The sequence below is a fragment of the Phalacrocorax carbo genome, chromosome 3 (assembly GCF_963921805.1).
Source record: "Phalacrocorax carbo chromosome 3, bPhaCar2.1, whole genome shotgun sequence".
NCBI classification, from domain to species: domain Eukaryota; kingdom Metazoa; phylum Chordata; class Aves; order Suliformes; family Phalacrocoracidae; genus Phalacrocorax; species Phalacrocorax carbo.
The window spans coordinates 79602191-79620319 of NC_087515.1; the positions used below are offsets into that span (position 1 = coordinate 79602191).

The following is an 18129-nucleotide window of genomic DNA, read 5'->3' on the forward strand; positions in this document are numbered from 1 at the left end:
TGAAGCACTAATTCTGGCAGTTCTTTCTTCCCTTTCCCTGTCTTTGAACTTGTTTAAAACGGAGCTCAACCTTCAAATGAGAAGAGAAGAAAAGCAGTTGGGAGCACTTGATTTTTCATCTACCTTTCCTGCTCTTCAAACTTGCTTATCAGCAAGTGGAACAGGGCACTGGTCAGGCAGAAAGGCACTGATGAGAATCGACATGACTTGGATACTGTTTTCTGCTCTTCCACTGTCATGCTGCATGATTTTGTGGAAAATTACTTCCCTGACACTGTTTTCCCCTTATATAAAACAGGAAGGAATAAATTTTACAGGGGATGTTGATTGCTTTCAAATTTTCTGATGAAAAGTGCTGCATAAGAACTAGTCAGTGTATCATTGACTGCATGAATACTACTGAATCTGTAATAATTTTTCTTCTTCTATATCGGTTTGGGATACAGGGGAAAATTACCTGGTTTCCTCATTTTTCATTGCTTTCCCCAGCACTCAGGACCCCAGGCCACTGATATGCTGCAGCAGATGCTTTTCAGAGATCAGATTAAGGGTTGATGAAGTAACAGAGCCTCATGCAAGCATCCCACTGTGCTCTTGAAACTGGAATTTCATTCCTGGTAGTGATTTTTATGGCCTTGCATTTACCTTAGAAAAATATGATTTATTTTTTTTTTTAAAAAAAAGAGAGATTTGGAAAGAAGGGAGGTAATATTAATACTAAATTCTGGCTAACATATAGTGTTCTGTTGAACACTAAAGGCCTAATGGTATTTAATATATGGATTCTTCTAAATAGTGGATGTGTAATTCTCCTAAGATGTTTTATAAACTATAAGAGGAAGAGGTACAATTGTTCACAAATGTTTTGCCAAGATTGTTTTAAGTCAGTTAAAATTGCCTTTGAGAGTAGAGTTGCACTAAAAAGAGAAAGAAGAGATGGAAGAAAGAAACCCCAAAACAGGGTCCTGCTTAGTCTAGAGTTTCAGGCGAAAGAGGAAAAGGTCTGGTTATCCAGAGCCAGATGCATTGTTAAAAGTTCATACTATCACTTTGACATTTAGAGTAGGACTCAGTGTCTTTGTAAATTCCTCTTCGTATTACCAGTGTAGGTCTCTGAGCTCAGACCATTTCACAAACCATAACATTTTTTAGTGAGTGATTGATCTGTATTATGTGTCCTAGCCATCAGGAGAATCTTGGGATGTTGCTTGTATAAACTGTAATACAATCTGATCCTGGGCATTTAGTTACAGACTTTCATAGACCTATTGGCGATACCCAATCCTCCTGGATTTGGTAATAGGGCTTATCTGATACCTTTAAAAAAAAAAGGGGGGGGGGGGAGAAGAGGAAGGAAAAAAAAGCCCCTCATTTTCTCTGTTCCCCACTTAAATAACTCAACACATCTGGCAACACTGTAGGATCATTGTCCTTTCAGTTCCTCGGCAGCTCATATTGCTACAATATTTCTTTGGTATCTAGTTTCCTAAAGGGCAATGTGATTTTTTTCCCCTTTTTTTAAGGCTGTTTTTATAGATCTTGCAAATTAACCCATATGCATTGCAAGAAAAAACATGACTTTTAATCAGCACCATTTCTAAAGTTAGCGCTTGCTCTGTGTGTATGAATATGTATATGAACGGGTGTTTAAAAAAAAGAAAACACACAACCTTTCTGCTGGTACTCAAAACTAGCATACAAATGTGTTTTTATTATCAAATAAAGTATGCCTAAATGTTAAAATATCTTTCTGTTAGGGGGGTTATCATTTGACTTCTTGTCTTCAGTTACAAGAATGATAAAAACTGAAACTAAATCTTTTAATTCAATAAGAACTACGTTGAATTTTAGGAAGCAAAAAGAGGGATCAGATATAGACTTATATGCATAGGAAATTAAACATTCAAGAAATTAAAACTTTGTGAGCAACTAAAGGGGTAGCCTTAAGGTGTGCTTATTTCAAATGCCTGCATTTAATTTTATGATAAATCTGAGTATTTTGTTCCAATTAAGACAGTTCATGTGCATGACTTTAAATTGTACAGTAGTTCCAGGGAGATTGTGGACTGCTTGTTTTACATTCTGGATCAAGTTCAGATTTTTAGGCTTCGCTTGAATAAAATAAAAAGTCTGAACCCTGAAGATAATACAGATTGATAAATCTGATTTAAACATTCCCGTGTTGCAGACTTTCAGTGTATGAGGTACAGCTGAGCCTCAGGCCATGCACTAAATACATCCACAGTGCATTCCCAGGGCACCCGAATACCAAATGATCACATTTGAAAGGTTACCTTTCTATGGATTCTGACTTTTCTGTATTAGCCACGAAGATTAGAATTTTAACAGCTCCCTATGAGAGGTATTGTGAAGTATTTACTTGGCAGGAAAAAAAACAAAACAAAACAAAGCCCAGATGAGGTACTGTCTCATATTCATGAACTGGGATTTATTAGTTCTGTGAATGTCCTTGTGAGAATACACTCCATAGTTCACACTTTAGAAAAAAAAAAAAACAAAAACAAAAAGTCTTGGTTTTCATTTATATTAACTTAAAACTTTGATAGAAGAGTTAGTGTAGTAGAGATTTTAGCAGAGAGACAGGATCGTTCTTGTGCAGAATATATCCCAGTAAATCCTGCAGTCTTTCACAGCTAGCTTTCTGCAAGGAAAGTTATGACCGTATAATCTCTCTGGAAATCTGGCAGTGGCTTTATTAGTAAATTAAGTGACAATTAAAGATGTAAGGCTTTTTCTCCTTTTCTTTTACAGGTTGTGGAACTCATTTCAAGTGCTATTGGTGACTTAGTTCAAGGTATATATTATGAAAACTCAAAATCATCTGAGGTAAGACTTTCAGTAGCTTTACATACCCAAGAACTTTGGTGATTACTGTGTGGCTACAGTAAATGTGGTGACTTTCTCATCTGTTTAAAAGGAGGAGGGAGAGGGAGGGAGAGAATTAGCTGCAGTCCTAATGAGTTTCAGCAGTAACATCATCATGACACCTGTGAACTCTGATGGAAGTTCCTAGAAATGCTAAAAGAAGGACTATTTTATTTTTCTGCGATTGCTTAATAAAATAATACCACATGTCATTACCACAAGCTCTAGTCTTACTATGGGCTTTCCAAACACTTCAGAGGTTTGTAGTCAAGGTTCTGTTAGAGGCATTTATTACAATGTTGTCAACATCATTAATACTTTCATGTTAAATCTCTCATTTACAAGCCCAAAGACTTTTACAGATTGCATCATCCCAAATTTATATCGGCTCCTTTCTTCTGAGCGTTCACTTTTTACTAGTATAAACATGAGTTTTGTCCTGAAGCGGTAGGAGTGTAGCACTGTACTCTTCTCCACCAAAAGTCACCATGCACACGCATTGTAGGAGTCAGCGTGGGCAAAGGCAGGGGCTGCCAGGGTTTCACACCAAATAATCCTGTATTTCTTCAAGGGCAATTACAGATACACTGTGTTATTCTGTGGCAAGAACTGTAATGAAAATTGATCAAATTAGGTCTAGTTATTTTTGTCTTTACTAGAATATTTAACGAAACTTGCAGAGACACTTCTTGAAGTAGGCTTGCTTCAGCAGGATGTTGGAGCAAAAATTACTTTGTTCACAGAACCACAGAATGGCAGGTGTTGGAAAGGACCTCTGGAGATCATCTCATCCAACCCCCCTGCTTGAGCAGGGACGCCCAAAGCAGGGGGCACAGGACCACGTCCAGGCGGGTTTTGAATGTTTCCAGAGAAAGAGGCTCCACAACCTCCCTGGGCAGCCTGTGCCACTGCTCTGGCACCCTCACAGGAAAGAAGTTTTTTCTCATACTCAGGTGGAACTTCCTGTGTTCCAGCTTGTGCCCATTGCCCCTTGTCCTGTTGTTGGGCTCTAATGAAAAGAGCCTAGTCCCATCGTCCTGATACCCACCCTTTAGATATATATAGGTATTTATGAAATCCCCCCTGAGTCTTCTCTTCTCCAGGCTGAACAAACCCATGTCTGTCAGCCTTTCCTCATATGGGAGATGCTCCAGTCCCCTGATCATCTTGGTAGCTCTCTGCTGGACTTGCTCAAGCAGTTCCCTGTCCTTCTTGAACTGGGGAGCCCAGAACTGGACACAGCACTCCAAACATTGTCTCACTAGGGCAGAGTAGAGGGGGAGGATAACATCTCTCGACCTGCTGGCCACAACTTCTTTTAATGCACCCCAGGATACCGTTGGCCTTCTTGGCCACAAGGGCACATTGCTGGCTCAGGGTCAGCTTGCTGTCCCCCAGCACTCCCAGGTCTTTCTCAACAGAGCTGCTTTCCAGTAGTCCAGCCCCCAGCCTGCACTGGTGCCTGGGGTTGTTCCTCCCCAGGTGCAGGACCTTGCACTTGCTCTTGTTGAACTTCATCTGGTTCCCCTCGGCCCAGCTCTCCAGCCTGTCCAGGTCTCGCTGGATGGCAGCCCAGCCTTCTGGTGTATCAGCCCCTCCTCCCAGCTTGGTATCATCAGTGAACTTGCAGAGGTTACACTCTGTCCCTTCATCCAGGTGATTGATGACTATGTTGAAGAGGACTGGACCCAGCACAGACCCCTGGGGAACATGACTAGTGACAGGCCTCCATCCAGACTCTGCCCCATTGATCACAACCCTCTGAGCTCTGTTGTTGAGCCTATTCTCAATCCACCTCACTGTCCACTCATCTAACCCACACTTCCTTAGCTTGTCCATGAGGATGTTATGGGAGACAGTGTCGAATGCCTTGCTGAAATCAAGATAAACAACATCCACTGCTCTCCCTTCATCTACCCAGCCAGTCACACCATCACAGAAGGCTATTAGGTTGGTCAAGCAGGACTTCTTTCAGAAAATGACATAACATTCTTTTTCATTTGCTATGACTGTGTCTTAGCACATGCAAAAGAAATGATAATTTAAAGCTGCCATGACCTCTACAGGTTTTGGGCTACCAAGTTTTCGCTTTATGGGAATGAAGAGCTGTATATATATGTGAATGTCTATCATGAAATCCACTGATGTAAGTAGATTTACTTAGAGGATCGTTCCATGGGTGAAATGGCTTGAAGATTGCAGAAATACATGAATTAATTTATATTTGTATGTTTAGATTGAAGCTCTGGTTTACTACAGCCATGTTATAGTATGTAGCAAAATTAATACCTTAGTGGAAGCCCTATCGTTGCAGTAGATACCTACACTGATGGTTCTGCATCAGCCAAAACACAGTGGGCAAGCAGTGAGTGCCATCAACTAACAGTGGCTGGGCCCTGGAGGGTGCTGCTTCACCCATTAACTCTGCTGGTCAGTGTCTGTCTCTCCTGCTCTGTAGATACGTTACTAAATCTAACCTCATTTAGGCTTATCCCTCTCATTTTGACTGAAACCAGTTAGGTAGGAAGCGATCACACTGATAAGCTGAGCTCTTCCCTTGGAGGAAGCGAGATGCTCTAGCAGGAAAGCAGTAATGGCATGCTCTGGAGATGCCTGGGGCCACAGGCTCGCCAGGCGGCATGGCTGTGCACAGAGGACAACGTGCACAGAGCATCCTCTGGCACCTCTCAGGAGGCGACCCTGGGTGGAATTGTGGCAGCAATGCGATATTGAGAACTTTGTGGTCCTTCTGTGCCTGCTGTGTTTAACCTATGGATAAAAAAAAATGGACTGCAGCCTTTGGGGTTACTCCCAAATACCGTGCTTAGGGTTATATGTTACAATAGATGGTGTCTTTTGAGAGTTTTGCGAAGAACATCTAAAATTTTATTTTCTGTGTTCAAGCAGGTTTCAAAATACAAGTAGATCCCAGACATATCATATTTAAAAAACAACTACTCTTTGGTGTGTAGAAGTAAAGCTCTACAAGTTCATCTCAGCAATAATACTGCATTTTATTTTAACCATGGCCCCTGTATAAATGAGAAGTGTTGCAGACTCTTTTGGGTTCTTGCCACTGCAGAAGGTCTGAGTCGTCTTTTTCTTGGTCTTTCTGTTTATTTTCTGTTGTGTTACTGAAGCACTCCACATGTGTAGATTGCAAGGGGAGTGTGAGCTAAACTAAGCACAGCTGCATGATGTTTACCCTCCCCTGGCCCAATTACAAATGGAAAAGATTTATTTTGGTTTTGGTGACTTCTTCTAAGGAAAGCTGAAAGTACAGTATACCCTTCCTAAGGGGAACCCAGTTAACTCAAAACACAATTAGTATGGTGGCATAACAGGTACTGAAAATTACATGACAGTGTCTGAAGTTTAGTCTTCATAATGTGTGGTGCATGGCCTCTGATGAGACCTAGAACAAACAAGTGTGGGGTCTACTTTAATTTGTTTTTTATCTTGTCCTCTGAGAAATTTGGTTCCATGCTGTGTATGAGACACATCCCTGCTGCCTTCCTCACACTCTTCTTCTGAGACAGTGGCCCATTCGTGTCCTGAACATCTCTTTAGCAAAGATTGCCAAATGGACTAGGTCAGTTGTTGGTCTGTCTTACTTGTATCCTTTGAGCATCTTCCCTCCATCCCTAACCGCAATTTGATTGAAACAAAAACATGAACTACATTTCCTAGAGGTAAGACAAATACTTTAATCTACTCCACAGCTAAATCTCAAATGTCAAACTTTATTTCTTTTTAAGCGTAGGGCACAGGGATGTTAGTAATGGCATTTTCATTGCTGGGAATGTCTTAAATTTGGAAAAGCAGAAGGATATCTTCTCACCTTTTCTTTTTTTTTTTTAATTTTTGAAGCAGGGAAACTGTACTTCATATGTTAAATGTCTTTAATGCAGTTGTTATAAGCTCCTACATAAAGCTCCTCAGTACTGTAAAATAGACTAATTTAGCACCAAGTTGTTTTGAGCTTTGCTAGATGTCTACCTAGGTGGTTTTATCTTTTACTTCAGGCAAAAATAACTCTGCAAAATTCACCTTTCTCCTCTGAGACCCTAAGTTCATGTTTACCCGAGAAAAAAAAAAGTTTGCTTCATTTGGATGACCCAGTAGGAAAATTGAGAAAGAATCATTTGACCTAACAAGACTGACCTTATTTACCACTGAAGACATATAATGGATATAATTACTTGACAGCTCTCATTACCACTTTTTTTACTCTGTAAAACCACATACAATCCTACAGCCATCCCACTTTAGAACATTCTATCTGGTCACTCTTCATCTTGTCTGCGTAGTGAATCATTAGATCTGTGTGAAACGGGGAAAATAAAGATAATATTTAACTTTTCATCTTTATTTGAAGTGACAATCCAAACTACAAAGTGTAGGCTTTGGTTGCAAAGACAGCCTGAAGGTTAGGGATGCCACTCGTGTTCAAAGCAGCTAATAGCTGCTGTGGTTTAAGACATTGCATTAGTGGCTTAAGCTAATATTTTGGACTGTAAGCTGGAGCAGAAAGGGGTGATGTGATAAACCTTTGCAGCTTTGTGTGCTAAATCCCGCCTCAACCCCAAATTCTGTGAGTGAAAGACACTATTCCCAGTTCCCGTCTGTCTCCCCTAATCTAGATCTAATTTGGGAGTAAAAACTTGTGCCTTCAGTGAGTGCAAAGATGAAAGTTGTCTAATCTGGCCTTCAGTCATGATCGTGATATCCATTTTTAACAGAAAAACATTGCACTGAGTCTCTGTTTCCTACTTTTAGGAGACTGAAGGCTTCTAACATGTTTGCTAACTCCCAGAATACTGTCACACTTTTAGAAACCTGTCTTAATATCCCAGATCATTTAACAAATATTAACGAAGAATGCTTTAACATCCCTGTCAGTTCACTGAACGGGGACGAGCGATACAGGGAAGCTCAAGGTCAAACAGCAGAATCAAGAGCAGGACTTGTGTGTTGGCTCTTGTGCTTTACCTGCCAGACCATTCTTGCGATCGTAAAATATTAGGGACTTCATGGGAAACTGTGTTGTTGGGTTTTTGTTTTTTCCTTCCTCACCTCCAGAATATCCAGCTGATGCTAAATGTGCATTCGCAAAACTCATTTTTCGTCTCAGAATGGGACTGTTATGTAAGACAAGACCGTTTCCAATGTGCTCCACTGGTAGCTAGAAGAGCTGTTAGGTAGTTTTCAAATTTTTTATGCAAATGTGTGAAAGTTGTGCATAACCAGTATGTAAAACACGTTTAAAAAAGAAACACATTAGTGACAACTACTCGTATTCAATAGTGAATTAACAGGTATTTGTTGGAGTCCAATGTAGGGGTTTTTTAAGAAATATAAGTTTATTTTCCAGCAAAGCACAGACTACATGCAGTGAGTTGTACCAATTCTTCTTCGAGGTTTGGTCACCCCTCCTACTTTGAGGAGTAATGTTCTGGGATGCTGCACGTGTCCATCAGCTGAACTGGTATAAGTCTATGATACAAGTAAAGGATTTGCTTATAAATCTTACCACAGAAGTAAATCAAATGTATTTTGAGTGATGTAAACCAGCTTTTGGCAGGCCAGCAGTCAGTCAGAGCTTCACTTTTTTTTTAAAACTGTTCCAGTTGCAAGACAAAAGGGAAGGATAAAATCTGGAATTTGAGTAAAGAACATCTGTGAAAAAAATGGGTAAATGTTTCAGGGCGGGGGGAGCATAGCTAGAAAGAAGGCCAATGCTATTTGTTTACTGCTTTTGTTCTTTTAAATACTAAGCTTATCCAGAGAGATTTAAAAGTAACAGATGTGGAGAGATGCTTAAATTTATTATGAGTTTTCAAACTTTTTTTGAAGTCATGCATTGCTTTTTTTAGTGTCACGATGACAGTATTAGGTAGTCGGTGGCATGCTTTACTGACCCATTTGCAGACACCTTTGTTCCTCCAAAAGCAGTGGAGATGTGTATTAATAGGCCAATAAAACATGCCCTGTCATGTTCAGCAAGCAGGAATACATCTGTTGAAAGCTTATGTGAACCATGTGCAAGATGTTTTGGAGGGTAGAGAGATTCAGTTGTATTGGGTTTTATTTATGTAAAATAGAAGTTCTTGAACTACCTAATCTAAGACTTTAAAATGCTATTTAAAATAGTTCTATGTGTTTCTGTGGATTATTTGCCCATTGAGAACTGAACTAAAGTTCGATATAAAGTTGTTCAGACATTTCAATCATTTTGTTCAACAGCAGATGGCTAAGAAAGAGTTTGCCATGGTATGGAAATAAAATAAAGGCTCCCTTACCAACCATAGCTGAAGTTTTACATTGAAAGGTCTCCGACTTCTGCTTCTTCCTGGTTTTGCAAATGTTTTGTGCACTTTTAAGACAAAATTTCATTAATATTTTCCTTAATATGTTTTCAGCTGAACTGCGTTTAAGCATCATCTTTGGTATGACAAACCACAGAACCACAGAATGGCAGGGGTTGGAAAGGACCTCTGGAGATCATCTCATCCAACCCCCCTGCTTGAGCAGGGACGCCCAAAGCAGGGGGCACAGGACCACGTCCAGGCGGGTTTTGAATGTTTCCAGAGAAAGAGGCTCGACAACATCCCTGGGCAGCCTGTGCCACTGCTCTGGCACCCTCACAGGAAAGAAGTTTTTTCTCATACTCAGGTGGAACTTCCTGTGTTCCAGCTTGTGCCCATTGCCCCTTGTCCTGTTGTTGGGCTCTAATGAAAAGAGCCTAGTTCCATCGTCCTGATACCCACCCTTTAGATATATATAGGTATTTATGAAATCCCCCCTGAGTCTTCTCTTCTCCAGGCTAAACAAACCCATGTCTGTCAGCCTTTCCTCATATGGGAGATGCTCCAGTCCCCTGATCATCTTGGTAGCTCTCTGCTGGACTTGCTCAAGCAGTTCCCTGTCCTTCTTGAACTGGGGAGCCCAGAACTGGACACAGCACTCCAAACATTGTCTCACTAGGGCAGAGTAGAGGGGGAGGATAACCTCTCTCGACCTGCTGGCCACAACTTCTTTTAATGCACCCCAGGATACCGTTGGCCTTCTTGGCCACAAGGGCACATTGCTGGCTCAGGGTCAGCTTGCTGTCCCCCAGCACTCCCAGGTCTTTCTCAACAGAGCTGCTTTCCAGTAGTCCAGCCCCCAGCCTGTACTGGTGCCTGGGGTTGTTCCTCCCCAGGTGCAGGACCTTGCACTTGCTCTTGTTGAATCTCATCTGGTTCCCCTCGGCCCAGCTCTCCAGCCTGTCCAGGTCTCGCTGGATGGCAGCCCAGCCTTCTGGTGTATCAGCCCCTCCTCCCAGCTTGGTATCATCAGTGAACTTGCAGAGGTTACACTCTGTCCCTTCATCCAGGTGATTGATGACTATGTTGAACAGGACTGGACCCAGCACAGACCCCTGGGGAACATGACTAGTGACAGGCCTCCATCCAGACTCTGCCCCATTGATCACAACCCTCTGAGCTCTGTTGTTGAGCCTATTCTCAATCCACCTCACTGTCCGCTCATCCAACCCATTCAAACTGAGTTATTCTAAGTGCCACTTTTGTACTGGGGATCCTTGTTACCATCGCTAAGGGATGCCCTTCCTTATGGTGATGATTGTGTATTTTGTCCTGCAATTTTATTTTCTGAAATTTTTTTGTTTCCTGTTGCCTCATGCAGTTGTTTCAAACCCTATTTAAGTTATGGAAGTAGCTTAACAAGAGAATCTTAACTAGCCAATTTCTTTCTAACAAAACAGTAACTGACCTTGCCATTAGTAAAATGGGAGCTCCCTCAGCTGTTCTTAATTTCCCATAGGAAATTATGATCAACAGAGCTGGATTTACATATTTTCCCTGTATTCCCATGCCAACATTACCCAAACTGTATCTGGAGTTGGCTGCTTTCTTCCAGGGATGGTGAGGGATTTGGCTCTCTTCATCCAGCTTCTGCTACCCAGACAGCATCAGGGTTGGTTGTGATCTGGACCCATTTCTTGGTGACAGAACTTGTGGATGAGGTCACTCTGTAGGCATTAGTTAATCAAATGCCTGAGCACTGTCAACTACAGCTAGAATTAATTTGAGTTTAAAAGGGCTTTTATATGAAAGGCTGCAGGAGTCTCCTGGGCCAGCTAACGTCCACTTTTATGTTTATCCTTTGAAATATCCACTGCTGGCAAAACAACACAAAGCTTAACAAAAAAGTGAAAAATTCCTAAAAATAATAAGTCCTGTCATGATGTCAGATTTCAGACTTTACAGTCTAGAACTAGTTCATTTATCCTTTGACGTTTTAAAATAGTGTTTAGGTCTTATCATACACACCCTTGTGGTAAGAATGCAGTGTGGTTGGTGGATAGTTCATATATAACATGAGAGTTAAGGTCAGGGGAAAAATTGGCATTTGGAGCGTTGGAAAACTTTGCTGAAGAAAGTTGTGTCTGCCTCTGCCGCCTTAAGCAGCAGCAGAAGCTTTAGGGATATGTGGTCAAAGGATGTTCTGTGATTAAAATCAGCTTTATTTTGACTTGCAAGCTCATACACTAAAGCACATCCATAAGGGCATAATCTTCAAATATGTCTCAAATTTTTGTCTTTTCTTTTTCCTTTTTGAAGCTAGATGTCCATTTCAGATGCTTAAAGCTCCTACATGATGTTCATGTAGTGGGCAGTAACTTGTGTCATCATTTCAATCTTGTGATGAAATTCAAAGTTGTTTAAAAGAATATATTTTCGTAACAAATCACAGAACTAAATTCCTTGTATACATTGAGTTGCAATGACCGTTTAAGCTTCTTCAGTTCCTGCCGTTGATATTTGATAATGTCCACCTTTCTGTTACTGCTCAAAGGCTCCAGCAAGCAAATGTTTTCAACTTACAGGTCTTCTGAAAGATTTTTTAACTTCATAAATTGTTTCAGGATACCTTTCTAGAATATTTTTGTCTTGGTTGGATTTAAAACAAATAATTATAAAAATCTCTGCCAATTTTCAATATCATCCAGCAAATTTTAGTAAATACTGTTTTTTCACTGAGCAGATTGGTTGTTAAGGAAAAGATTGTGTTGCGTCTTCCAAGAGCTCCTGATTTTAAATTTAAAATAAATTGATCTATATCTGAGTGGGAAAAAAAAAGACTTGATATATAGGAAACCACTTGAATTAAATGCTCATTTTGACATTTTGCCAGTCATGGGAATTTGCACATGCTCTGGGCTGAGTTAAGATATTAAAACAAAAATACTACAGTAAAATGAAACATGAGGAAAGTTTAGGCTTGACTTTGTAAGTTATCGTACGCATAACAGCAAACATGTGGTTTCTCTGTTCTTCACTTTCCTTGTATAAGTTAATAGTATGTCTGAAAGCAAAGGCATTTTGATACAGCTCTGGGTTACTTGGCATTGCAGAATTCTACTTTTTCCATTAGTCTCAAATTATCCTCTCCCTTGTAACGCAGCACTTCTGGGTGATATCCATAGGGGAGGAAAATTAGAGCTGAACGGATGGATTCTGTTTCATTTGTTACCGATTTCATGATAGATAATACCTTGCTAGAAAACTATAGGGTCACACAGAATTACTTCTTGCTCATTTCTAAGTAATTTAATTGATATCACTTTGAGGGAAAAGGCTTGTTATATAAGAGGTTTTTTTATATTACTCTTTTAAAGAATACCTTTTGGCTTAGTGTGCGCTACAGATTTGACTGAATTGAGAAATTCAAGCGTACAAATGTTAAAAATTGTGTGATTTTTTTTCTGTAGCTTCTCATACTGATTTTAGTTTTTGCCAAGCAAAACAACTGTGGTCTTTTCTGGTTCTGTTTTTTTCATCCTTAGGAAGTGCCTAAAGGTATGACAGTACCATGTGTATGTGAGAAAGACTACAAGTCGCGTCTAGCTTCGAAGACCCGTTAGTAAGATAGTAGCATGTTGACACCTTGTGAGCCAAAGGACCTGCAGCTGACTTTGGGCTTGGGGGTAAAGGACTGGATTTGTGTTAATTAAAACACTTTGTGGATAGTAACCCAAATTAATACTTTTGATACAAAGGATTTTGAGGAGTGTTGGGCATCTCTGACCTTAGAGTCAAGGTGATAAAAGTTCACTAGAAGCATTGCTGAGATCTCTATCAGTCCCCTGGGGAACTTAGTACCTGACATTTCTAAATCAGAGTTTTGTTTTGGTTTTTTTTAATACTTTCAGTCATTCCTTATCCTTAATATGCGAGTGGAAGAGGTACAAGCCCTCTCTCAGAGCCCTTCATTCTTCCAGTGCAGTTCTATAAGGACTTTTAATACTTTTTGTAATGTTTTTTTTCTGACTATAAAGGAGAAACTGCATGGACTTCTCAAGTTTGTTTGGGATTGTTGGTTCTTGGTAACTAGCAAAGGGCTGAAGTGCCACTGTACTCTGGGGGCGGGTTTTGTTGGGTTTTTGTGTTGTGTTTTGTTTTTTTTCCCTCCCCCTTACCTCAGGAGGAATATAATCAGCTGTTGATGTTCAGTGTACCGGTAGAGTAAAGAAAAGGATCTAGGTGGAAACTGTTGACAACTCCATGTATTTTGCATTGTTCTTTTTGAGCAGAAAATGAAAATGTTTGTTGAAACTGCTAGTATATTTATTCTGATACTTTTGTCTACTCATCCCTTAGAGAATGCCCTTCCGTATATGGCACCTTGGTACAAGGAGCTTTGTTACTTGCCACACGGTGCATTATCCTGCACCACACCGTTAACTTCTGCGAGGTGATACAGCTGCAGGTTTGGTGTTTTCATGCTAGCCTTTGTTTCATTTTCAGGAGAACTGTCTTACAGATGATATCGGCATATCTATGTGGAAGGAGCAGGTTTTCCTGTCACATAGTGCCTTGCTGGCGAAGAGCTGCCAGGCTGCAATGGAGCTAGCAAAGCACAGCGCTGAGATTCAGGACATGGCATTTCAGTATGGAAAGCACATGTCTATGAGTCACAAGGTATGCCTTTTGTTTTTGCTCTGGGATCTTAAATACAGAAAGACTTGTAAGATGTGTTGCTCTTGAGCTCTGTCATATACTGCCACTATGCTGTAGACTTTTGCCAGCAGGTCAGTGATGTTGAGAGATTTGACTGCTGCCTGGTGCGAAGATGTTTGCAGAAACTGCTGGTATGAGCAGTACTTATGAACTGGCAAAACTGCACTCCTGGCAATCTAGCTTATTTCATTCAAGGCTCTGTTAACGTCCCTCTAGCTCATCTTTCTGCAGCAGCTTAAAACTTTACCTTCTCTGCTCCTATGTTCTTCACAAATCCACTGTCCCAGTAGCAGGAGTTGAGGAGGAAGCATCTGTTGGGTCTCAGCTGCCACCATGCAGAGATTCGTACCGAGAGGCTCAACTGCCTGCAGCAGCACATGAGCTGAGGCATGAGCTACAGTGGCTGAAGGACCTGCATACATTCCCTTCTGAATAATCTGCTGTGGAGGTAACTTCCAGAGGGGGTATGTGGAGAATAAGGAGGGAGGTCACCAGATACGGACAGGAGCAGCCTACAGCTCTGCAGCAGTAGGCTTTCCTGGAGAAGGCCTCTGACCTCCATTAGAAGTCTTTCAGTTCACAGCTAGAGTTTAGTCCAAAGGAAAACACACCCAGTGTGGAACTCGGATCCTTGGTGCACTTGTTTTGCCCCAGAGATCTGCTCCTACTGTACTGCACTACTTGCAAGTATAGATGTAGCTTGAGATAGGCAGACAGACCTCCCGTCCACTTCAGTCGAGTTGGTTTAGACAGTTTCTAGTTCCTCCAGGAGAAGGAAGTGGTTTTATAAAGCACAGCTTTACTGCTGTAGAAATGCCACTATATGCTATTACTAGGTAAAACTCTACCAGTAAATTGCTTCTAGTGCAGACTATAGCCTTAATATTTTGTGTATGCTTTAATATTAATACATTCACCATTGACGTAGTTGTGTATAAAGGGCTGCGTAATTTTCATAGAAAGCTCCTAGCTATGTAATGTTTCCTTTGTCAGAAGGAGTGTTATATTGCATGAGCTTCCTCAGGTACTGAAAAGATTAAAGGCACAGATTAACACCTGATATTCATCCCACCAAAGACTGGATCGTTCTTTCCTTTATATTTTTTTCTGCTTCCTGCCACTCAACAGTCGCCTACCTGGCTGCATCCCATCACTTGCCTAGCTCTGCAAGCTGTCCTTTACCCGTTTCTTTGCAGATTCTCTACATGCTTCTCTTTACCACAACTTTCTGCCACTGCAATGCTTTCAACCTCTTCCTATCTCTCCCCCAAACTTGAAAAAGTGCAACCAAAGTACAAGTGTCAAAGCAGAAAGTGGTGAGTAAGTATAGAATCAGGATATGGACCTTGATTTGGTGAGTGGGTGAATATGTGTAGACTGTTTCTGGATATTGAAGAAAGATGTTCTTCTCTTTCAGCTACACTTGGACCTTCAGCCATTTGTCAAAGAAAGTTCTAGTGAAACCATGGCTTTCAGTTTGAATTCTGCTCCTGCAGTTCTCCATCAGGAATTCATTGGAAGGGAGGCATGGATTAAACAGATCAGAGAGGTAAATTAAAGCATTGTTTAGAATTTCCTAGTTTTGCCATTGGGTATACTTTCAAGCCACAAAGAAATGTAGAAATTAACAATGGACAAGGCAAGCAGAGATTACCTCTGCTCTCCAATACTTAACACTTTTCTCTTACATGCTTTCAGGAGGGCGAAGTCTAGGGACCTGACAGCTGAGCTCTGTCAAACTTCTGTGTGTCAGTGTAACAAGCAGATTCATTTGCGTGGAGCATATGTCTGTTCCTCTGCACTACTTGCGCAGTCCCACGTCTTATCTTAAAGCTGCTTTCCCTGGCAGCTTAAAGCAGAGAACTTTGCATTACAGTGGTTGAAAGGTAGGCACACATTTCCTTCTGCCAGCTTGGCACTGGGAGCAGTAATTTTGGTTGGGGGGAAAGATCTGGGGCGCTTTGCTTCGTGACCACTACAAAGTATTTGTGATATATAGCTGGCTGATATCCTTATTCTTTGTTCTCTTAATTCAGCTGTTCTTTTCCTCTAGCCCTTAGATGAGGAAGGCAATAAGAGTAAGATAGCTGTGTGGTGTAGATGTATTTTACGTACCATGTAGCACAGCAGGATTCAGGTCCCTGAATAGGTCCCTGGGTGTTGCTGAAACGCAAATAGATAACTGTGGAAGATAGCAGGGAGGGAAAGAGGGGAAAACACCAAAATGGCCAAAATTAAGCATTCTGTTGAGTTCCTGCATAAGTTGGACATGTTTTGTCTGTCTAAACAGCAGTGATGACTACGATTTGGAAACTCCTGCATGTGTTACACAGATATTTTTTCAGTAGAAAGGCTGCTGCCTTCAGTAGGAAGCTAGCTCTGTGCAAGCGTGTTCATTCAGGATGTGCTTGCTGATGGCTCCTTTCCTTGCTGGTCTGAAAGCAGGACTCTTGGGTAGAGGGCATGGAGTCTGAGCCCCTGCCTAGTTTCTGCATTCATGATGGCCAGGTTGCAGCCTGCCTTCATATGCTGCAAGCAAAAGGTGTGGTCTCTTCAGCAGTGACATTTTGGGAGGTATGTGCAGAATCTTCAACCTTACAGTGGTATGGAATTGGGGGATCTTAAAGCGAAGCAAGCCTTTTGTCATTTTGAAATAAGGGGCTGGTAGTTTATAATGCGTGACGAGGAGTTTTAGAATTCTACAATCTCAACACAAGGCTCATATGTGAGTTGAAATGGATTTGGATGATTGCAGTTGGAGAATAATGGTATTACTACAGCACAGTGTATAAAAGCTCTGAAACAATTTCCCATCTGCAGAATCTAGAGGAGGTTGCAGGACTCCAGGAGCACCGTCTGTCTGCTTGCTAATTCTAATACCGAAAATGGGCATTAGGGAAACAATGAAGCAATTCTCTCTGAAGGGCGGTGGGGTGACATGCACTGTGCAAAAGTATCTACCAACTACTACTTCAGCTCAATACAAAGTGGAACACATCATCCAGGAGCCTTTCTTGGCTTGTGTTGGTTTAGAAGGGAAAATTACCTTTCATTAACTACAAGCTCTTTGAGATATCATCCACAGTCACATTCTCTATTTGACATTCAGTGTAGGCCAAGCGCTCAAACCAGAGGCTTTCTCATGCTGGCAGTACTTGTAAGAGTACGCTCATAAGCCACCCTCATGTGCAATGTCATTTGTGTCATTTAAATAGGCAAAGCACGCACAGTGCAGTCAGTCCCTGTCAGGTAGAATTTTTCTTAGGAGCTGAGTTTATGACTAGGCATATGGAAATCACATTATGGACCTTTAATTACTGCTAAGTAATCTGGCTTTCTCCTTAGGTTGCTTGCCCATATAAACATTAATACAATGAGTTAAAGGCAGCACCCCCCTTTGGCAGCTTCCTCCTCCTGCAGGAAGGTCTTGGAGTTCAAGAAAGTGGAGGTAGGAGCCCCATTGCAACTAGCAGCCTCCACAGCGGTATACTGCTCAGAAAGCATGTGCCTGGGACTCGGTGCCTGTCATGCATATCTTAGGTGAAAGCAGACTTGAGAGATGTCATGAAGGATACCTGAACTGCTGTGGAGTGCCCAGAACTTGTGTGATTGTCTCACCACAGTTCTTTTGTCAAGAGGTCCAGATATAGTTGCTGTTCCCAAGGTAGCCTCTGAGTGGAGATAGCCATGTGCGCCTTTCTGCTGCAGAGCTGAAGACGTTTTAAAAGCCTCCTTGTCTCTTCATTTAGAAAGAGCAAAACACATCACACATTCAGGCGCAGAAGGTTGCACCAACACTAAATATATGTGTTTTGAGAAGATTAGATTCTGATTTGGATGAAATTTAGAGACTGCCTTAAAAGGGACTTGGGATGTGTACAGGGGGAAGCCTTGTCATAGGACGAAGAAATTGTGTACGTATGTGTACGTGTGTGTATAGATGGAGATATAGAGATAAAGAGATATATAGAGATATGAATTAATGATCCATAAAGACCCGAGCCTCTCCTGTTCTCACTGACCTCACCACCAACACCCTCCACCTTTATGCATTTAAAACTAAAACGCCCAATGAACTGTTTGGTTAAGTGTCTGTTTTAAAAGGAATATGGGTTGGAGTAGATACCTGAAATGTTAAAAAAAAAACCAAACCCAACAACAATCCACCCAACCTGAAATGGTTCCTAGGAGACAGGCAAAGAAACACTTGAATGCT

General features: G+C 41.3%; 1 protein-coding gene across 4 annotated transcripts in view; it reads left to right on the top strand.

Annotated features, from left to right (window-relative positions):
• Nucleotides 1-18129, top strand: part of PDSS2 (decaprenyl diphosphate synthase subunit 2) — a 125412-nt gene that overhangs the window by 91270 nt on the left and 16013 nt on the right. For 3 of the 4 annotated variants that reach the window (XR_010372254.1, XM_064447513.1, XM_064447512.1), the window contains exons 4-6: nt 2773-2847; nt 13701-13874; nt 15331-15462. Coding sequence is in view for 3 of the 4 variants with exons in the window: in XM_064447513.1 (XP_064303583.1) it covers nt 2773-2847; nt 13701-13874; nt 15331-15462 (381 nt within the window). In the remaining variant the exon portion in view is untranslated. The remainder of the gene's footprint in view (nt 1-2772; nt 2848-13700; nt 13875-15330; nt 15463-18129) is intronic. The other variant, XM_064447511.1, reaches the window with a different exon arrangement.